Source organism: Anguilla rostrata, chromosome 4 (assembly GCF_018555375.3).
Source record: "Anguilla rostrata isolate EN2019 chromosome 4, ASM1855537v3, whole genome shotgun sequence".
Taxonomy (NCBI): domain Eukaryota; kingdom Metazoa; phylum Chordata; class Actinopteri; order Anguilliformes; family Anguillidae; genus Anguilla; species Anguilla rostrata.
This window is the reverse complement of record NC_057936.1, coordinates 40,578,856-40,601,570: the sequence shown is the minus strand read 5'-3', so window position 1 is coordinate 40,601,570 and position 22,715 is coordinate 40,578,856. Positions and strand designations below refer to the sequence as shown.

At 41.2% G+C, this 22,715-nt stretch overlaps 1 protein-coding gene and 1 long non-coding RNA gene across 3 annotated transcripts in view; both read left to right on the top strand.

Moving 5' to 3' along the window:
- The window catches only part of LOC135253406 (uncharacterized), a 217,237-nt gene that overhangs the window by 115,079 nt on the left and 79,443 nt on the right, over nt 1-22,715 (top strand). The gene's annotated exons all lie outside the window — the stretch shown is intronic.
- LOC135253401 (cohesin subunit SA-1-like) overlaps nt 1-22,715 on the top strand; it is a 64,938-nt gene that overhangs the window by 28,502 nt on the left and 13,721 nt on the right. Inside the window, exons 2-21 of one of the 2 annotated variants that reach the window (XM_064332663.1) lie at nt 7,310-7,541; nt 7,714-7,778; nt 8,066-8,186; nt 9,157-9,309; nt 9,857-9,953; nt 10,380-10,456; nt 10,823-11,027; nt 11,593-11,744; nt 11,939-12,012; nt 12,127-12,250; nt 13,298-13,396; nt 13,964-14,043; nt 15,713-15,820; nt 16,292-16,406; nt 16,751-16,868; nt 17,285-17,388; nt 17,938-18,030; nt 19,079-19,168; nt 21,677-21,880; nt 22,473-22,543. In XM_064332663.1, the coding sequence (XP_064188733.1) occupies nt 7,765-7,778; nt 8,066-8,186; nt 9,157-9,309; nt 9,857-9,953; nt 10,380-10,456; nt 10,823-11,027; nt 11,593-11,744; nt 11,939-12,012; nt 12,127-12,250; nt 13,298-13,396; nt 13,964-14,043; nt 15,713-15,820; nt 16,292-16,406; nt 16,751-16,868; nt 17,285-17,388; nt 17,938-18,030; nt 19,079-19,168; nt 21,677-21,880; nt 22,473-22,543 (2,099 nt within the window). In that variant the 5' untranslated portion in view covers nt 7,310-7,541; nt 7,714-7,764. The remainder of the gene's footprint in view (nt 1-7,309; nt 7,542-7,713; nt 7,779-8,065; nt 8,187-9,156; nt 9,310-9,856; nt 9,954-10,379; nt 10,457-10,822; nt 11,028-11,592; nt 11,745-11,938; nt 12,013-12,126; nt 12,251-13,297; nt 13,397-13,963; nt 14,044-15,712; nt 15,821-16,291; nt 16,407-16,750; nt 16,869-17,284; nt 17,389-17,937; nt 18,031-19,078; nt 19,169-21,676; nt 21,881-22,472; nt 22,544-22,715) is intronic. The other variant, XM_064332662.1, reaches the window with a different exon arrangement.

Below are 22,715 nucleotides of genomic sequence, written 5' to 3'. Positions count from 1 at the left end.
AAACTATGAATGGAATTAAAACTCTGTGTTCTAGCTATATTAGTAAACAATACACAACAACTATGAAAAATACAGAGTTTTTAGGTGCCACAATTGTAGTGTATGTCGTCCATTTAACAAGCACCTCCTCTATGCAGTCTCATCTACAACTACACCCCCCAAGCATGACACACTGGATAAAAGCATCTATCTTGGAGTTAAAAATATTATTTCACCACAAAAAATTTGTATTCCATCACAGCAACAAGGTAAAGCCAACAATAACCCAAAGATATGCCTATAAAGTGGTGAAAAACACTACACACTGAATAGCTAAATAAACAAGAGGAATTATACCATGTCAATCTACTATCAATATCTGCGACTAAATACGGAATAAATATACAAACTTGCCATTGGTTTTACTCACAGAGATGTCCCTTTCAAGATTCTATGGTCATTTATTGTCTTGAACAATCAATTTGAGAAATAAACACGCAAATAGTAAGCGTGGGCATTGACATCGGCTTCACTCAAAACCCCACTTGTTCACGGTATTACAACTCATTTGAATTTGTTCTGGTTTGATTGATAACTCTTTTATCTAGTAGAAGACAGTACAAGCGGTGTATGGGATGTCTCATTTGAAATGTATTAGAACTTTTGAGAGCTCTGCACCACAGATTGAATTGTTTCTTCAGCACAATGTTGTCCAGTCAACTGTAATGTTACACACTAATATACTGTACAAGCACTCGTTGAGGCATAATTGTTTCTTCCTTCAATTTTTTTGAAGATTTTACTTATTGTACCAACTCATCATAGAATAGAATAGAATAGAAAACTTTATTGTCCATTAAATATAAAATAAAATGGAAATTTTCTTTCAGCTCAGTGCTCATTGCAAGTGACACAGACAAAGGTATGCACAGATCAAAAAACATAACAGCAAACATTGGACAACCATAAGGTCACTATAATGTCCTTCAAGTAACAACACTGTATGTCCTTCAAATAACATCTCCTGGTTACTGTTAGCTACATCCACATGCCCAAGTCTTTGGTTGGTCCATTATTGAGGATAGTGATTGCAGAGGGGACATGATTTTCTGTAGAATTTCCTTGCCTTTGGGACCCTTAGTCTCCTACCAGAGGGTAGTTTTTGGAATGACGAGTGAAGTGGATGGGAGCAGTCACCCATGATATGTAGGGCTTTCTTTTTCATGGCAAGACCATATAGGTGTTGCAGTGATGATTGCTTAATGCCAATTATTTTACTGGCTTGGTTTATTATTTGTGCTAGTTTTGATTTATTCCGCACAGTGAGATTTCCATACCAGGACACTATATTAAAGGTCATTACACTTTCAATGAGAGATCTGTACACTAAGACCAATGTAGGGGTAGTAACATGAAATTTCTTAGGAAGTCTCCTATGAAAGACAATCCGCTGTCTGGCTTTTTTGTAGATTGAGTTACAATTCTCAGTGAAGGTAAGTTTCTCATCAAGGACGGTACCCAGGTATTTAAAACTAGAGACCTGCTCTACTTGTTGCCCTTTTATGTTGAGGGCATCAGTGGTGATTCCTCCAAGACACAGTTCTTTGGTTTTGTTGATATTGAGGTCAAGAAAGCTGTTGTTGAACCATGCTAAGTTTTGCATGTACTGTAAGTATGCAATTGGTGGTGATTTCTGGTCAAGGCATGCAACTAGTGCCATGTCATCTGCATATTTAATGAGAGTGAGATCTTTGCTGTTTTCCTGGATTTCATTTGTGTGAATGGAGAATAGTGCAGAAGATAGCACGCAACCTTGGGGAACACCACTGTTTAAAATCAACTCGTCAGAGAGATGGCCGTCATAATGGCTAAAGTGAAATCTCACCTTGCTGACATGGCTTTGGGGACTGGGTCAGAAGAGGAGGAGTCCCCAAAGGATACGTCTTGTGAGGATACATATGAACATGGCAAAGATATATGTTGCTGCTTGTAACATTTCAATTATTTATGTTGTGTCATATTTTTGATATTGTTACATTTTAATTTGTCGCAAGAGACAAATTGAAACTCTGCTACTAATGGTCAGTGTATTTGTATTGGGGGCTAAATAGCTGTTCATCCAGTGACATTGTTAGTGTACCCTAGGCAGTGTTAGCATAGTGGCTTGTAGTGGCCTGCTTAATTTGAAAATGTTTCATCTTAAACCATCATATGGTACAAATCTTTATGCCTTATAATGGACAAAAAGCATTTTATTCATCTTTAGAGAGGTTTTGCTTTGGGTTTTGGATCCCTAGATATCATAGTCCCCTATACTGATGAAAAGATAGTAATTCTCACTTGGAAATGATGCAGAAGTGAGTTTCATCAGTCAAAACAGTTGATTTGTAGTGAAATATATGGTTACAGCCAGACCTGGGTCAAATAAATATTTAAAGTATGGAATTACTTTTTAATACTTTTTTTTAGAAATTGCTGTCATTTACAAACACTGAGTATTTAAATTATTTGAAAATAGGTTTAAGGAGCATTTGCATGTATTTGCAACTTTGTACTTTCAAATATATCTTTAAAAAACATTTAAAATGCCCCCCATGCAAAGACATGTATGGGCATTTAGGCTGATGTCTGTTAGAGGTTGTGCATGGGTTGTTTAAAACTGCCAACGTAGGCTACACTTGCCCTTAATCCAAATTCAACCGCTAGCCCCTAGTAGTTCCCCTGGAGTGCCCTCAGTATTATAGCTTACTGACATCACATCGAGGACCACTCACAAAGATTGTACAAAGAACTCTAGGATACCCACTTTAACATGAAGCCTACATTTTACATTGTTGCTGGCTTGGTCATTTCTGTTGGCTATCACTGAAATATTTCAAAATGTTTTTAACCCCTTTGCAAAAAATCAAAAATGAGTTTGCTCTTATTTTAGTTTACAATTAAATACTGAGAGATCCCATATATAAAACAGGTTAAACGATACATATCCTGGATTAAAAACTCCTTGACCACAAGTGCGTAACATCAAAGATCTATGAAGCAAAAAGTAAGAAGTGTACCCAGTGTCTCCAAATCTATCCAAAATGCATTGCTGTGAATCACAACATAATCATATATTTCACTGCAAATCAATTGTTTTGACTCAAGAAACTCACTTCTGCATCATTCTCAAGTGGGAATTACAGGCTTCTCGTCAGTGCAGTGGTCTAAAATATCTAGGGGTCTAGAAACATATCCAAAATCTCTCCAGAAATAAATAAAATGCTTTTTGTCTATTATAAAGCATATAAAATGTGCCCCTTATGAAGGTTTAAGATGAAACATTGATATCAGATTAAAGAATAATGCAAGAACATTATCACACAATGAAGTACAGTACCTAAATGTGTAATCATTAACTCTCGTATGTTTTTCTGTACTGTACAGTATGTAATGTTTTCTTGTATGGGGATGGGACGACATTAAAACAATATTCAACCATCCACCACGTTTTGGCAATGTTCCAGCTCACGTCACATCCGGTGCATTTAACACAAACCCTGAGCAAACGATGGAGCTACCAACGAACGCTAATGTTACAATGTGAAATATCCTCATAAAATAACACTAACCAATTGAAAGACACTCATTTTCAAAAAATAACATATAACTGAGCAGTAACGCTCACATATTGACAAATAAATCTTATCTGTGTTCAGTTGATGGAGACAGAGACAGAGAAGCAATGATGTCATTCTCCTCTTGAACTGGTCCAGTATGAGCTGAGTCTATCAGCAAACATATGCCTTAACCATGCTCAGAAGTTCTCAATAATAATATTTTCCAAGAAATTAATAAACTTATTGATAATGTTTCGCCAGGTGCAGTGTCTTTTACTGCTGCCTTAGAGTGAATGCGTAATGCGGTGATAATGATTCAAAACCTTTGGTTACGCTGGGCTATAAAATGCCATTCCATAAGTAAAATTAGATGTATTATACATCGTTAGAATGTTTATACGGTCACCTACTGTATAAATTAATTGTCTGTCAAGCCAGGTTGTACTGAAAAGGGTGGCAACACCGTAAACAACGTGTGGTATTAAACACAGCTATTTTGGAAGGTGTCCAGGCGTCACAAACGAACGTATATTTTACAAACGGATTGTCCAATAAAATACATGCCACTGAACCTTGAAAGGGACATCTTTACGAGTAAAACCAAAGATAAGATTTTATATTTATTCCGTGTTTAGTCACAGATATTGATAGTGGGATGGCATAATATAATTCTAGTATAATTCCTCTTGTTTATTTCAATGTTCAGTGAGCAGCGTTTTTCACAGCTGTACTGGTGTACCTTTGACTATTGTTGGCTTTACCTTGTTGCTATGACGGAATACAAATTATTAGTGGTGAACAAATTTTTTTATGTGTTCCCAGATAGACACTGTTGTCCAATGTGTCATGCGTGGGGGTTGTAATTGCAGATGAGACTGCAGGGAGGGGGGGGCTTGATAAATGGACAAGCAGTGTGAAAATGGTGGCGCTTAGAAATTCTGTCTTTGGCATAGTAGTCTTGAATCGTCTACTAATGAAGCTAGAACACAGAGTTTGTGTTCTGAACTCATAATTTGGTTGCAAGAGCACAGAATGTCTGAGTTGAGCAATCTCAGGACGCTGTCATGGCCGCTAGGTGATTGCACCAACAAATATTTATTTGTCATTTATTTGTCAATATGTGAGCTTTACTGCTCAGTTATATGTTATTACTATTTTTAAGTTATATGCTATTACTATTTTAAAGTGATTTTAAAAGGCTCTAAATACTATTTGTAAAGTATTTCGTTTCTCAGGAATGTATTTATTTAAAGGAATGTATTTTTTAAAAATTTTTTCCAAAAAAATACTATTTTGGAAAGTATTTGGTTTTCCATAAAAATAAAATAATAAAAATTCAAATACAAAGTATTTAATGTGTAAGTGTATTTAGAAATACTTCAAATATGTATTTAACTACATATTAAAATACAAATACGTTTGAGTATACGTCTGTTGCACAATTTAGACATTTTGGATAGATTTGGTGACATGAAGGGACAGCAGGGTACACTGCTTACTTTTTGCTTCATAGATTTTTAGTAGTGCTGCATATCACTCTCAGATTTTGCACTCTCAAGGAGTTTTTGTTCCAGGACTAGTATGTTTTACAAACTGAAGGACACAAACCTCATTTTTGCATTTTTGCCTTTTTGGGGATTTTTTACCTAAATTATGAATATAAGCTAATTTAGTGTTGTAAATGGTAAAATGCCTTGCTTCATTTAGGGCATTTTCCAAGTCTCTGTGATGCTCACATCTTGAGTTATAAATACTTAAATAGAAAAACTCCTAAATGGGTGAGGATTGACAAGATTTGTCATCTGTGCAAAGGGGTTAAGTTGATAAAGGTTTTATTTAAAGTTTTAAAGTGCTTGGCTCAGCACTTGTTGCCTGTGGATCAATTCTTCTGGCTGTACGTTCCAAAACCACAAGGGTTGAGGTGATGTATTACTGTATTATTGTATCATAATGTTATACCTGTCCTCTGCATTCAGTATTTAACTGCACAGGTGTATTGACAAGGCTAGAAAAAATTGACCACAAGTGCGTAAAATTAAGTGTAATCTCCAATATGCATTATGTTCCTGGGTGTTAGGGTCAGTAACTTTGTAACTCAAAGGTTGTGCATTCAATTCCCTACATTACTGGTGTATCCTTGAACAAGGTCATTTATCAGAATTTCTTCATAAATAGATTGAGCTCCTGTGGTGAAATGTCCAGACAGTTGTGGAGTCAAATCCTGAATTGGTCCCTACAGTTGTACTGCAGAGGAAGTCTTCTGACTCACAAATGTTGTATTGAATGTGGTCACAAGCCACCTGTCTTGATTCAAGCACTTTTCTAAGGTTTGAATGTTTGATATTTGATCTGACTTCCTCTCAGATTTGCTCCTGTGTGCTCTCTCACTCTGCCTGTCTAAACGCTGTTTAGGATGATATAGAAACATTTAAATTAAATAACTTACCTATCCTGCCCCCTACTGATACCCTTATTATACTTTATAGACATGTCCCAAATTCTTGTTTCTGCCTGGCTCAAAAACAAAGCTTTGGATTCATAGTGTAAATGTATAAAATGACATTTTATGTTAAAATGAATAAATTTTTATGTTTCTACACATTTGTTTGTTGTGCATATTTTTTACTTGCCTTTTTGTCTCTGGCTCCAACACTTTGTGGTTCACACTGCCCCTAGTGGTGGTGTTCCACATAACAAAAATACATGCTGTGTACATTTTATAAAATTAACAAGGTCAATTAAAATTTTAATGTACATTTGCATTATTTACATTTTTCATATTTCTGGTTTTTCTAGATTCAGGTCAGTTGAACAAAGTGATCCTGGATCACCAAAGTGATTTTTGTCTTTTAAATATATTGTTAGAATGTTTTTTTTTTCTCAGAACATATTCAGCATTACTGATTTTGGTTACCTGTCCTCATTAACTTTTTTGAACTAGTAAACTAGTTTTCCATTCCATTTATTGTGTAATATTTGGTGCTCTAATCACACAGGAGGACAACAAGGAGGTATTGTGAAACTAATGCATCTGCTTCTGATCTGATGCTGGTGATTTAGTCAGCCTTATGCATGGATGGATATGTGTCTTGTTGGAAAGTACTTCAAAAGGAAATTACATTTACATAATCAAATTAAATTATATTTTTTACAAAACTGGAAAAATAGAGCTTTGCCTCATTCTGCTTTATGCAATTGAGATTTATCAGTAAAACATTTTTGAATAAAGACATCAGTCCTCATCTGAAAAAAAAATGGTTTGCATCTGGCTAAACAAATTTGCTTTGCTGCAGTTCATGGAACGGCCAGTCAGTGTCTCTGTTTCTTCCATTACCCATTTCCCATGTTCCCCCACGGAATGAGAATATGGATTTGTGTGCTGGAGCACGTACCCGGAATACCTTGGGGGGGCATGTAAAAGATGAGAGAAGTGTGGGATGGGGGCATCTTCAGGTTTCATTTGATGCCCTTTTAAAAAATGTCACCAAACCTTTTATAGTGGCTGTTTTCCAGATCCCTCTCGGTGCAGATGTTGGTTACTGTGTCAGTAAGGCTCATTAAAATCATTAAATTTTGTTATTAAACCACTCATCATACAGCGTGTTCCAAAGTGGCAGGTACAAAGCTACAGCCATATTTACTCTTTAAAGATAGCTTATATGCTTTTTTGTAAACCGCTGTTAAAAGCATGTTTTTTGATCGCAGTTGTTTTCCTTCACTCTCTCTCACAGATTGTGTGCTATGACTTTTTGTGGCTCGTTTGAATGCATCAGAAGGCCAGCTGTTCCTAATCTGCAGCTTTTCTGGTGCTTGCTGAAGACATACCGGTTGAAACGCAGCCATTACCGGTGCTTAGTGGTGAAAGAAGACCCAATTCCCCATTAACACACCACATCCCTGAGGTGGAGTACGTTTGAGACATCACATTTCAGACATGATTACCTCAGAGCTACCAGTTTTCCAGTGAGTATTCCTGATGGTTACATTTATGTTTTTTTTGTTTAATTCCTCCCCTTTCTCCCAATCACATTCACCAGTCACTCACTTCTACCTCCACTATCGGTTTATGAGAGTGCAGTGAAGTGTGTTCTCTCCTCCAAAATATATGACTTGAACCTGCTGCTTCTTTTCACAGTGCAGTCCACAAGTTGAGCTCACACAGACAAGAGTCGGAGGAGGACAATTCATGTGCAGCTTCAAGTACTGTAGATTGCATGTACCTGATTGGCCAGTGGGTGTTGCAATGTGACACGACATCCCGGCCAACCGAATCCCCTTTCTTCCTGTGTGATGCTCCACATAGTCGTGAATTGCCGTGCGGGGGCTTTCGACTGCAGTCAGTACTGGCACAGTCCTGATTTGTACAGGAGCAAGGGGCGTGTCCACACACTGGAACAGTAACAGAATGAGCTACTTGGCTGCCCTGATTAATATCAATTTGTCCGTTTTATGAAATTGTGCTGGTTCAGCTCCGCTTCTCTCCACAGGGAGTCTGCTAACGAATCGGGCCAGCCCGAGACGGTCAGTCTGAGCATGAGCGTCAGTGAACTGGAGGACACCGGAGAGGTCAAGGGGAAGAAGAAGAGGGGGAGACCCGGGAGACCACCAGTATGCCCCAAATTCCTCTTTTCGATCCTGTCATTTCCATTACACATGAAATGCCCCCAATTTCCTTGTTTAATTCCTCATGGAACATCCCTGTTCCCCTGTTTTGTTTGTTACACACATAACTGTCTATTTTTTATTTTATTTTATTATGCATGTATTGCTCCCTTGCTGTTCGGTATTATTATTGCAATATAATTTAATATTTTTGACTCAGTACTGGTATGGTGGATAGTTGAAAAATAAGCACGGTAGCTAAATCAGTTTGAAATATTGAATTTAAAATAATTCTTAAAATATAGTAAACATTTTTAAAAGATTTAGACAGGTTGGCTTTGGGTTATATAAAATAGAATATAAAGAAACATGATTTAAATATTATTTAATTGTCTTGCTATTAACCATTAACTTTCCTAACTTAATTTAGCTAATGACAGATGCAGTATTTCAGAAGTGATCAGATTAGCCACCCGTCAGTGTTCAGCACCCTGCTGAGTGGGAGAAAAATGCTTAATGAAGATTTATCTGATGGTGCGCCGTGAGCGGTCTGCCATGGTTATCCGCATTCAGATTAGCATTAGCTGTATTGACCCTGCTGCTGAACATCCCATCAAATGTTTTTTTTTGTTGGTATTTTGTCTGCAAATGATCACATAAAAGGGTAACTCAACTAGGGAAAAACCATTAAATTAAAATGCAAAATTAAAATGCAGAGAATGATAAATTAAAAATCTCACCAAAATAGCTTTTTTTTTGTTACTGGTGTTTAAAAGGGCCTGTTTGTAAACGCAGTAAAGCAGTACACTACGGTACTGCTGGCTCACTGGCTTCATTGCCAACCTTTTTGAGGGCCTGTGAGTACTCTTATCCAGGGGTGTGGTTTCAAAAAATACATTAATACAAATCAGTCATTGGTTGTTATTATTATTTTTAATAATGTTATTGTTTTTCATGTACCAATCCTCAATTCCAGTCAGCCAATAAGAAGCCTCGAAAGTCTCCTGTGGAGAAGGGGCAACCCGGGCCCCCCCGCGGGAGGAAAGCCAATGGTGTGACCCAGCAGAATGGGGAAGGAGATCCAGTCACGCTATTCGAGGTGGTCAAACTGGGCAAGAGTGCTATGCAGGTAGAGTCACCCCCAACCCCCCTTCCTCTTCCTCCCCTTTGGTCTCTTTACTCCCTACACCTGTAAACCTTGTCATTTCATTGTCCTGTTAATGAATATATATATATATATATATATATATATATATATATATATATATAATTATATATAGATATTCTACTTTACTAACACTTTTCAAAGTGCTTTACAGTGAAGGGGAACTCACCTTATCCACCACCAATGTGTAGCACCCACCTGGGTGATGCACGATAGCCATTTTTGTGCCAGAAAGCTCACCACACATTAGCGAAGGTGGAGAGGGAGAGAACATTTATTTAGCCAATTAAATCTGGGGATGATTTTGGTGGCAAGTTTGCGAGAGCCAGAATGAAAAAGAAAAATAATGTTAAACATCCAGTAAGACTGAGAGAGCCCGATTGGTTGGTTGGGCCAAAAGGGGACCCAGTAATCTTAACCACTAGACTGAACGGGAGGGTAGTATATACGTGGAATAATAGTATATGAATAAAACTATGGAGCCACTGTGTTTTTTGTCATTCCCATACAGGCTGTAGTGGATGACTGGATTGAGTCGTACAAACTGGACCGTGACATTGCACTGCTGGACCTCATCAACTTTTTCATCCAGTGCTCTGGGTGCAAAGGTAGGCAGCCTCTCCTCCCTCATTGACATTTAAATGTTTTCCCTGTTTATTTCTTATTTCCTTCCAAGGGCTTGTTTGCTCTGCTGGAAAATAGTATAATACATAATCTGATGCTGCTTTTTCATTAAGTAGGACTTCAGCTTGAGGTGGTCGGTTACCCGATTGTCAGACCTAAATTGTTATTTCACACGTTTTTGTTAGGAGTCAGACAGCAATTAAATTCGCTAATATGTACAATAGAAATGCGAAGGGATTGCCAGTTTACTCAGACAGAATTATTATGAAGCACAGACAGAATACAGGTTGAAAATACTGTTAAATTGCCAGACAGAATTTTCTCACTCTTATTAAATTGGATTTTAATGAATAGTTTTTTAAATGTAATGTCTGTATATATTTATTGACTGATTATTCTCTTTTTAACAGGCACTGTGAGAATCGAGATGTTCCGCAACATGCAGAATGCAGAGATTATCAGGAAAATGACAGAAGAGTTTGATGAGGTAATTTCCTCTTTGTTGAGTCTGATGATCCTTTTCCTGGGTGCTACATCCAGCTAAAGCATGACCTCTCAGTGCAGTGGTGATGGGAATAAAATGCCCTAAAACAGTCAACAGCTATTTCAGTTTAGAGGAATGGCTTCAGATCCACTGATTGTTTCATGAGTTACCTGGTTAATGGCGATGCTTATTCTTTATTTTAGTTCTTGATTCTTGATCAGATGTTGACTGAACAATTTCATATGGCCCCTTGACACAAGTGTGTCTCACCTTGAATCATAACTTTACGTAATCATAAAATACTGTATTATACAGCAGCTTTCTCAAAGCATGTTACTGTGAGAATTTATAAGTGATATTTTTTTTCAGGACAGTGGAGACTACCCCCTCACCATGCCTGGTCCACAGTGGAAGAAGTTCAGGTACAACTTCTGCGAGTTCATTGGGGTTCTGATCCGGCAGTGCCAGTACAGCATCATTTATGACGAATACATGATGGACACGGTCATCTCGCTGCTGACTGGGCTGTCCGACTCCCAGGTCCGAGCCTTCCGGCACACCAGCACTCTGGCAGGTAAGATACAGGGCATAGCTACAGGACAAATACACTCAGTTTACAGGTAGGACAGTGCATAGCTAAAGAAAGAGGCACAGTTACAGGTAAGACACATGGCATAGCTACAGAAAAAAGACACACAGTTTACAGGTAAGAGACATGGCATAGCTACAGGTAAGAGACACAGTTACAGGTAAGACACAGGGCATAGCTACAGATAAGACAAATTGTTTACAGGTAAGATACAGGGCATAGCTACAGGTAAAACACACAGTTTACAGGTAAGATACAGGACATAGCTCCAGGGGAAAAAACACAGTCACAGGTAAGACACTGGGCATAGCCACAGGTAAGATACACAAAGTCACAAGTACGACAGTGCATAGCTAGAGAAAAGAGTCACACAGGGCATAGGTGCAGATAAGAGAGTCACAGGGCATAGCTACAGGTAAGAGAGAGGGCATAGATGCACTTAAGAGACAGGGTGTAACTGGAGGTAAGAGACACTATGAGCATGGACACAAACTATGACAAAGAGGGGCTTGAGCATGTTGGGGCAATTTGTGTATTTCCCCTGGTGCAGCAATGAAGCTCATGACTGCTTTGGTGAATGTGGCCTTGAACTTGAGCATCAACCAGGACAACACGCAGCGGCAGTACGAAGCGGAGAGGAACAAGGTTGCAGGGAAGAGGGCCAACGAGAAGCTGGAGCTGCTGTTGGACAAGAGGAAGGAAGTGAGCTATTCTCTCACTTTTTTTGGTTGTTTTATGTTTTTCTTTCCTTTCACACCCTCTACTTCATCTATCTCCTCATTTTAATCTGTAGTTTGCCCCAATATCAGTTAAACATTTGGCAAGTTAAAAAAGTTCTGAGTTTCAAGCTTTGGTTTCAGACTCTCAGTCATGCCATTTCCCAAATTGTTTCCCAGCTCCAGGAAAACCAAGATGAAATTGAAAACATGATGAACTCCATCTTCAAGGGCATTTTCGTTCACCGCTACAGGTGCGTGTGCATATCAGCCACCCATCTACAGAGGGCGCCGGACTCCCAACCTATCTGTTGGAATGAAAAGAAATTAAAATCTGTCTTTTCTTTGTCTATTCTTTTCTTTTGCAGAGATGCGATAGCGGAAATCCGGGCCATCTGCATAGAAGAGATTGGTGTGTGGATGAAAATGTACAGCGATGCCTTTCTGAACGACAGCTACCTGAAATATGTGGGGTGGACGCTCCACGACAGGGTGGGTCTGTCTGAAAGCAGGGCCCCAACTCTGACAGACCCTAAAGTGGTTTAAACTTTAATGCCGCACGTGTTGAGGGCCCTGTAAAATGGCACTCTCCTTAATAATTACTATACTCTGACTGAAACGTTTGAAGATGACTTTATTGGATGTAGTACTGTCCATGTGAGCAGTGTAGTATAATAGTTAGGGAACAGACTAGCAATTGAGAGGCTGACGGGTCAGTTCCCAGGTGGGGTGGTGCTCTTGTACTCTTGATCAAAGTTTTTGGCCTGAATTGCTTCAGTTAATATCCAGCTTTATTAATGGATTGTGAGTAAAATGTTAACCATGTAAATCGCTATGGTTAAGTGTGTGTTAAATACCTAAAACATGAATTGTTGTGACAGTACAAATGGCTGCTTAGGCCACATTTGGAGGTGAGAGCTTTATGATCAGTAGAGTTGTGCATATGAAACCCTTTCTGTTCCATTTGGAGATTCTAGTGTCTTATGGTTGAAGGCTCTTGTTATTCTGGGCTTTACCGAATGCTAGATTTGCAGTGCAGGTTTTTTAAAAGCTGTTATGAAGACTGTTTTGAATGATTTCCACTGACCACCCAGAGTTTCTACACATTTATGAACCTGCATTCTGGAATGTAACATCCCAAATAGAGGATGTTTGGAGGACATTTGATTACGGGTCTGTGTAATAGAGGGTCTGTGTATTGAGAGAAAGCTTGGAATGATCATGTCACAGGAGAGAAAATGACAACAATTCAGTGTTGTACTGAAGATCACGCTGTAACTAGGGAACGCAGTAATTGTTTGGGATTTCTGCTTTTAAGTAGCTGAGTAAAGCTGGCTGCCTTGTAGGCGAGAATCCAAATCCAAAATATAATCTCAATATTTTGTATTATGAAATATTTGTTTTATATTGTAATGAAAAATGTCTCATGTGTTTTTCTTCTTCTTCTCCTCCTCTTTGTAGCTGATAACAGCATGTGGATCATGACTGAGAAGGATAGTGGATATGACTGTAATCTGTTTGCTGTTTGTTTGTCTACAGCAAGGTGAAGTGAGGCTCAAGTGTCTGAAAGCCCTTCAGAATCTGTACACCAACCGAGAACTCTTCCCCAAGCTGGAGCTCTTCACTAACCGCTTTAAGGTGCGAAACAAACCCATGCGCTCGTCTTCCTGCCATTCCCTGCGTTCCCAAGCTTCTTTAGAATCCTTGATGGAATAATGGAACGGTCATAAGTCAGAAGAGATTGTTATGGAAAAATGCCCAAATACAAACCATCTGTCCTATTAGCTCAGTAGGTTGATGCTGCTAGCTGTTAAGTCTAGCGGTGTCAGTGTTTGCTGGTATTGCTAATAATAGCTGATGGCAAGCTCCCTGGCTTACAATAATTACTTGGCATTCCAATTTTCCCTGCCAAGATTATTTATGAATCAATGTGTCTCTGAGGTAGGTCCCCCTGTTCAGCAGTTTTAAAAATTATTATAATAATTTTTTATTAATGTTATGTAACTGACCAAAACAGATTACGGTACATTTCACACACTGTCGATTTATACAGTTGAAAGTTTTCTGAAGCTGTTCAGGTTAAAGTAGGGAGCGAGAGCAGAGCTCCAACTGGGAAAAGAGCAAGCCCAGCTTGTTGCTGTAACACCACACTGTTTCTGTAGTGACCACATGACACGAAAACCCATTTGTTCTGTGTTCTTCTAGGACCGTATTGTCTCCATGACTCTGGACAAAGAGTATGACGTGGCTGTCGAAGCCATCCGACTGGTGACCCTAATCTTGCAGTGAGTGTCATCAAGGGGGTGTGGCTTACCGTACTCACCCTCACCACATGAAGGTTATGTATGTACAACTATGTGTTGGAACTGGGCTCCATTTATTAATTAATCATACAGTATGTAAAAAAGAAGATTAAGAAAATTTGATTAAGAAATTAGATTAAGAAAATAGAGTATAGTTCATAATCTAATATGAACAGAATAAAGCAAATATATATTTTGAAATTGTAACTGTATTTTGTAATTATGCTTTTTGTTGCCAATAATATAAGCGGGATAATCATGCTGAGCATTACGCATTTTAAATGCCCTGCGCTGAGAGAACTTACTAGCTCCGTCAACTAAAATGAAAACATGCATTTCCATCTATCCATCCATTATCTATACTCGCTTATCATGGGCAGGGTCGTGGGGGTGCTATCCCAGCATACATGGGGTGAGAGGCAGGAATACACCCTGGACAGGCCACCAATCTATCGCAGGGAACACACACCATTCACTCACACACCCTTGCCTATGGGCAATTTAGAGCTTAGAGTCTTCTTGGGAGGAAACCCACGCAGACACGAGGAGAAAACGCAAACTCGAACCTAGCTGGTTTTTAAAACATGCAATTCCATTGCAAATACTACAGTATTCCAGCAAATATCCCATACTCTATATACCACTTAGCAATGTGTTTTTCTAGTATCTCTATTTGGTTACCTAATAATGAATGAATGCATGAATGATCCAATAATTCATAAATTAAAAATGAATATTAAGATTCTGTTTGGTTTTAAGTCAAAATGGTTTCACAGTATGTGTGTTATCACAGATAGCTAGCTAGCCAACTACTGAATTATATTCAAAACACAGGCTAAACTATAAATGTAGTCAAGCTGAAACTAGACTACTCTCTACCTATACCGTGTTTCATGGATGTCAAGCTAACACTGTTACAAGTAACTTGCTTGCTCTTACAAATTTCCACTTTATTTATTGAGTCCGACCAATGCACATTCATTTTGAACGGTGATTAAACTTCTGCAACTTTCAACTTTTTTGCAATGTTCCGATTTCCACACATCCCAGCCAACCAGAACATGATGCAAAAACCAATGGGCGTTGTGCATGCATTTTCTATACAACGAGTGGTGCTGCCCGGCCAAGATGCATTCTAAAAAATCTATTCTTCCCCATGCTAGGAATCAAACACATTATGCAATCACTCGATCTGTGAAAATAATTGAAAGTTTTCATTCCTAGCATTGACTGTTTTCTTCCTTCTGTCACACGATTGTTGTGTGTAGTGCAGTCACTTGCCTTTTTAGCTGATGTGACCACAGCTGTGGGTGCTCACATTTCACAACATATTTCTTCAGACTCTTTTGTTGTTACTGTGGTTATTGTGTGCCGCTCCCTTTTTTTATTCTGCCTGTCAGGCTGTCTGGTCATATCTTCCACCAGCAGCTTTACTCTCCATTCATTCCTGTCTGTCTTTGTCTCTGTGTGTCTGTCTGTGGCCTTGCCTGTTTGTATCTGTGTGTCTGTCTCTGGCCTTGCCTGTTTGTATCTGTGTGTCTGTCTCTGGCCTTGCCTGTTTGTCTCTGTGTATCTGTCGCTGGTCCTGCATGTATGCATGTGTTTGTCCTTATGTCTTCCCCCCATGACCTGCTGGGTGTTGTTGTTTTAGAGGCAGCGAGGACGCCCTTTCTAACGAGGACTGCGAGAACGTTTACCACCTGGTGTACTCCGCCCACCGCCCTGTGGCGGGCGCAGCGGGAGAATTCCTCCATCGCAAGTGAGTCTGCACCCCTCTCGCACCCTCGAAACCCCCCCTTGATTCCCAAAGCCCTCCCTCCACGCCCTAGTACCCATGCACACACTGTCACTAATGTCATGTTAGCCACCACACCCTGCTTTTGGAATGAACAGGGGTACATTTCCACACATGTACAGATGGTGGCAGCAGTGAGCACGGCGGCTGCTGTCGCCTGTTGCTCTGAAGATATGTTCAGAGAGGACTGGCAGCAGAATGTGGCGGTGGGTGGGATGGGGTGGGTGTACTGATTGTACATGTGGTGAAGAAGACTGAGCTCTGTCTTGGTCTTGGGGGTTGTGTGTGTGTGTGTGTGTGTGTGTGTTTCTCTGTGTTTGTGTGTTTCTGTGAGTGACTGAGTGAATGGGTCTGTGTGTCTGTAAAGTGGAGCTCTGTTCTGGGGGGTGTTTATGAGGGGGGGTTGAGCTCTGTTTGGGCCCTGCTCTCTACCAGGCTGTTCAGCAGACACGACCCCCAGGCAGAGGAGGCTCTGGCCCGGCGGAGGGGGAGAAACAGTCCGAACGGGAACCTCATCCGCATGCTGGTGCTCTTCTTCCTGGAGAGCGAGGTACAGGGAATGCCTGAAACTACAAGCCTCTGTCCGTAAGCTCCCTCTCACCATACTCAGGATTACAGTTAAGACACCTGTATTCAGCCAATCAGGTCACCTTTCACCTGAGGATCCAGGTAAGAATAACATCAGAAACAGCTAGTCAGCTGGAATGGGTTTGAGACCTGAGTTTTATCAAGATTATCTGTCTCTCTCTCTCTCTCTCTCTCTCTCTCTCTCTCTCTCTCTCTCTCTCACTCACTCACTCACTCACTCACTCACACACACACACACAGCACATGCACACACACACACACACGCTGACTCTCTCACACACTGAATCCTCTGTCTGTCTGTCTCAGCTGCACGAGCACGCGGCCTACCTGGTGGACAGCCTGTGGGACAGCTCCCAGGAGCTGCTGAAGGACTGGGAGTGCATGACTGAGCTGCTCCTGGAGGAGCCTGTGCAGGGAGAAGAGGGTACGGTCCGTCTGTCTGTCCGACTGCGTCTGTTAGTCTTTCTGACTGTTTGCGATGTCCCGCCTTTCATGCTGTCTATCTGTCTCTCATCTTTTTCTGTGTCCATTCGATTTTTCTCTTCTGTCTGATCCTCCCATCTCTGTTACATTGATCCTTCTCTTTGTTTGCATTTTTTAGTTTGACTAATCTTTCTTTCTCTGTCTGATCTTTCTCTCTGTTTGGCTGACCTTTCTCTCTTTCTCTCACCTCTCTACATCTGACTGATCATTCTCTCTTCATCTGACGGATCGTTCTCTCTTAGTGCATCCGATCCTTCTCTCTGTCTTCTGACCTCTTCATTTGTGGCTGCAGCTGAAGGCACCTGAATGACTGATCTGAGATCAGTGAGGATTCTTTCCTTCTGTCCCGTGGCACAGTTTTAGCGGACCGGCAGGAGAGTGCCCTGATCGAGCTGATGGTGTGCACCATTCGGCAGGCAGCTGAGGCTCACCCCCCCATCGGCAGGGGGACAGGGAAGAGGGTAAGGTCACCTGCTTTGCTTTGGAGACAGGGTCTCTGGCTAAACCGACTGTCTTGCAACACCAATTACATTACATTACATTTATTTGGCAGGCGCTTTTATCCAAAGCAACGTACAGTAAGTACACCCCCCTCCCCCTTATCAGTAAACCATAGAGACTCGACACCTGCAGCAAACCATACCTTTTCATCTCTCCATGTTGAGTTATAATCTTTACATCAGAACCAGAGTGCTGCATTTGATAGTGCTGCTGTTCCCTGGAACAACGGAACAGCTACAATTTTTTAACCAGGGCAGCTGTAACATCCAGCAGTTTAGACTATATACTTGTTTTTCTGAATACGGTTGAATTAAATCTGTGGTGAAGATGGGTATTTGTTTTTTTTCAGAGCCCAAAAGTAAGGTCCCTGTGGACACCAAATTTTCAGTATTTTTAGCTTGAAATCTCTTCAGCTCCCCAGGCTCTTGTGTTTTTTCCCTTTCACTTTTCGCACACATCTCTGATGACTGTGTGTCCCTCATTTACCCTTTTTACCCTCGCTGCCCCAGGTGCTGACGGCCAAGGAGCGCAAGACTCAGATGGACGACAGAAACAAACTGACAGAGCACTATATCATGGCTCTACCCATGCTGCTTTCCAAGGTGAACCACATAAACACACACACATACACAAACACATACACGCTCATATACACACCCACACATACACCCACAAACACACACACACGCACACAAACACACTGACATACACACACAAACAAACACACACACACGCATGAACACAAACACAAACACACTCATATACACATGCACACTTGCACACAAACACACTTTCATTCACACTACGCACTCTCAGTCTCTCACACACACAGGCACAAGCACACAAACACTCATATACACACACACGCCAACAAACACGCACGCATGCACACAAACACACACACACACACACACACACACATACGCACACAAACACACACACATACACACGCACATGCATGCACACAAACACACTTACATACACACACACACATGCGCCCACAAATACACACACATGCACACAAACACAAACACGCTCACATACACACTCACGCGCATGCCCGCTTGCACACAAACACTTTCATACACATTACGCACTCTCAGTCTCTCACACACACACACACATAAACATACATGCACGCACAGACACAAACACACACATACGCACACACAAACACAAACATACACACGGGCACACAAACACACACACACACACACACACCGTGCACACACCCTGCACTCACACGCACACACACACACACACACACAGGGGTCCCTAAAATGGAAGGTCTTGTGCTTTCCAGTCTGTCTCATGTCATTGGGGCGACATAGCTCAGGAGGTAAGAGCGGTTGTCTGGCAGTCGGAGGGTTGCCGGTTCGATCCCCCGCCCTGGGCGTGTCGAAGTGTCCCTGAGCAAGACACCTAACCCCTAATTGCTCCCAACGAGCTGATTGGTACCTTGCATGGCAGCCTTTCACCGTTGGTGTGTGTGTGTGTGTGAATGGGTGAATGAGAGGCATGAATTGTAAAGCGCTTTGGATAAAAGCGCTATATAAATGCAGTCCATTTACCATTTACCATAAAACGTCTGTCTGTGAAATTGTGGTTGAGAGCAGTGGCCTGATGTTTTGTTTTCGGTGATTGTTCCAGTATCAAGCAGACTCGGAAAAAGTGGCAAACCTGCTTCAGATCCCACAGTTCTTCGACCTGGATGTGTACAGTGCTGCCAGGATGGAGAAGGTGAGCCCCTGGGGAAACACTTCACGCATCAGTTATTGCTGTATACGAGGAACATGCTCTCGTCCTGTAGTTTTTACATTCATTACATATGGCATGAAGCTAGTTGAATTCAAGTGCAGTATTTACTTTTACATTTTATGCATTATTTACATTTTCCTTCTTTATCAGGGAAATGAACTTAATCAAATTCATTTAGTTCAGCAATTCAATTCTACCATCTTTTCCCTCAGTAAAATTTCTTTGTTGCATTCAAGTAAAAATTTATGGTCTGTGACTAAAAAGGTTGCCCCCGTCCCCCACATTCAGGAGCTTTAAAGTGACTCATTTGGTAAAAGTTGGGCCCTGTAGTAAGAGGTTTGAGCATCCATGGCATCGGGATACAGTTGGCTTTACTCAAAAGAGGAAAAATGGGTTTAGTTCGGACAGGAAGCCTTGGGTTACCACTGCTATAGCTCAACAATGTGCCGGGTGCCCTCAGTCTTCAATGAGAGATATGCCTGTTCTGTGAACAGTACACTATACAGTTACAGTTCAGTCATTTGACAGGTGCTTTTAGCCAATGCAACTATAAACGTGCATTCAACATTGTAAGCAAACACCACTCGAGCTTGAGACCACTCGGGCAAATTTACAGTGAAATAAGTACCACGGTCACAGTGCATGACTCAAGACCTGTGAAATAATTTTTAAAAAGTGGTTAGTTATTCTTAAGGAGAAACACTGATGTGTAGTCTAAAGGTGGGTTATAGATATTTGTCAAAAATATTCAGCATGGGGCCACAAGCAGCGACTGTCAGGTGCTCAAAGAGATGAGACCAGCTGGTGAGAGAAGGTGGGATGGAGAGATCTAGTTTGAGTGTACGGTTTAATTGTCTAATGTCTGATACAGGTGATAGGAAGGGGCAGTGATTTGTCATGAATGGAGGAAGCCATCGAAAGCCAGTGATAGGTGTTGAAATGACATTGGATGAGGCAATTTTGATTAGCATTCTGGACTAGTTATAATGGCCTGTTGGCACAAGCCAGTAAGCTGGTCACCAAGACGTTGCAGTAGTCCATACATTACATTACGATTAATTGTGTAGCTTTTTGGAAGAGGAAGTGGCCAATTCTCCTGATGTTGTTATGGTCACATAGGTTCTTATCTGAGCAGAAGGAAAACACTGCAGGCCCATCAACAGTGATTCATAAACCTGCAGGGAACACTTTGTCAGGAGGAACAAGAATTCTGTCTTGTCCAGGTTGGTAGCAATGTCAGGCAGACATCAACAGATAGGTACATGAACTTGGGTAGCAGAGGGAGGAAATCTGACTGTTATAGCAATGATATGATGTATCCTGAGCAGCAACAATTGAACCAAATATTTTTCAGTAAAAAGAGAAGAGGAGGGGACCACTTCACTGAGCCTTGAGGAGAATGGCACGATCCTTTCTGGGCCAGCTGCTAGGATTGATATGCCTCAAACCACATGCGAGCAGATCCTGAGATGCTCGTCACAGCCACAAATTAATCTGGGAGCTAAAGGGGTTAAAGGCACCGGTCAAGCCAAGAAGCATGAGGATGAAGCTGAATGACTTTGCCCTTGCCAATTGAAGAGCCTTTGAGTGCAAGAATCTCATCCTCAGTGGAGTGGTCTGACTTCTATAGGAGATTGTTATATTGGAAATGGAGAGACTGTTGGTTGCAGACTATGCAGTCAGAAGTTTTGGACAAAACTGACAGGAATGAGATGGTTTGGTAATTCTTGGTTCAGAAAAAGTTTCCTGCGGAGTGGTATGACAAAAGCCATCTCAAGAGTAGTGGGAACCATGCTGGTTGATAGAAGGCTGTTGATAAGAGATAAGATAAATGGAATGATGTCCTGAGAGATGGATGGATGTAGGGGGGACAGAATATGGTCAAGGGAACAAGTAGTAGGATATGGGATGTTAGGAGCTGTAAGTTTTGGATTTAGAGAGAGGTAAAGAGGGTAGTGATGGGGGGACTAATAGGTGGGGAGGCCAGTAGGGGAGGAGGTGAGAAGGGGTCACACATTGTATCTTTTCAGAGAAGGCCACGACGTCATCTGTGGTTTGATGCTCACTCCTGTAGTACTCCTTAGTCTGGTCTATGAGAAATAGTCACTGGCTTGTGGAGGATGAGTGCACATACATCAGCTCCCATATTTGGGTGGGTGTCTTGGTAGTAACCCAACAGGCACAATTATTTTTATCTCATTATTGATGAAATAAAGGGGACAAAAGGCTAAATATGAGTTTTTAGACCTTTCAAGCTGTCAAGTTGGAGTGGAACTTGATCTGAACAAGTACAGAGAAAAGGGGGCTGGCCAGGTTGGCTTCTCTTATTCTTATCACTTTATAGTAATGGCACTTATGATCGCATATACAACACTTCGAATCCTTAAATGTTTATTCCAACAGTGCAGGGTCCCAATCAAATGCTATTGTTCCCATCCCTTATGACATCATTGTCAGCCAACGATTCTGATCTGGTTGTTCCTCCCGCAGCACCTGGATGCCCTGCTGAAGCAGATCAAGTTTGTGGTGGAGAAGCACACTGACTCGGAGGTGCTGGAGGCCTGCAGCCGCACCTACAGCATCCTGTGCAGCGAGGAGTACACCATCATGAACCGTGTGGACATTGCCCGCAGCCAGCTCATCGATGAGCTGGCCGACCGCTTTGCACTGTCCTTGCAGGACCTGCTGCAGGAGGTGCGAGCCATGCTGCTGCAGGGACAGGGGGAGGGGTGAAGGCTATCAGGGTACTATGGGTAAAGCACCCACAGAGTAGCCGTGGGCTAAAAGCAAATGCAAATGGTGCATATCATCTTGATGTTTTAGCTCTATCATATCTTTCGTAATCATGCCTCACTTCTAGTTTGACTTGCCATAACTTTACTGGCTTTGCCTATGCTTACTGTGTGAACTAGACTTGATGTTCATGGCTATGGATAACTGATACTTAATGAGAATTGTATCTTATCGGACCTGTGTTCTGTTGTTGTTCTGATGACCTTCAGTATGCACGTATTGTACGTCGCTTTGGATAAAAGCGTTTGCCAAAGGAATGTAATGTAATGGTTTGAAACAGTGGTCTTGCATCTCCATAATTTCAAAGTTTTTTAGGCATGAGGATAAAGTTTGTTTTTATGTTGGCTGACAAAAAAAATATATAAAGGCTGGATGTTGCATTTATGGAGTGGAAAGTTATGTTTTTTTCTGAACAGGGGACTTGACGTATCTTTTTGAAGAGAGACTAGGCCTGTTCCTTTTCTGGAGATGACCGATTTTTATTCCTCTGCAGGGGGAAGAGGCGGACGACGACGACATCTACAATGTGCTCTCCTCCCTCAAGAGGCTCACAGCCTTCCACAAGTGTGTGCAGCAGCACCTCCACTGCAGCCACTTAAATGTGACATCAGCCGTGCCTCGCAACTTACCTAACCTACGAAACTCACAACCCATTAGAAATATGACACAATTAGGGCCGTCTGGGTAGTGTAGAGGTATAAGCACTCGCCGACCACCGCAGAGACCCGGGTTCAGT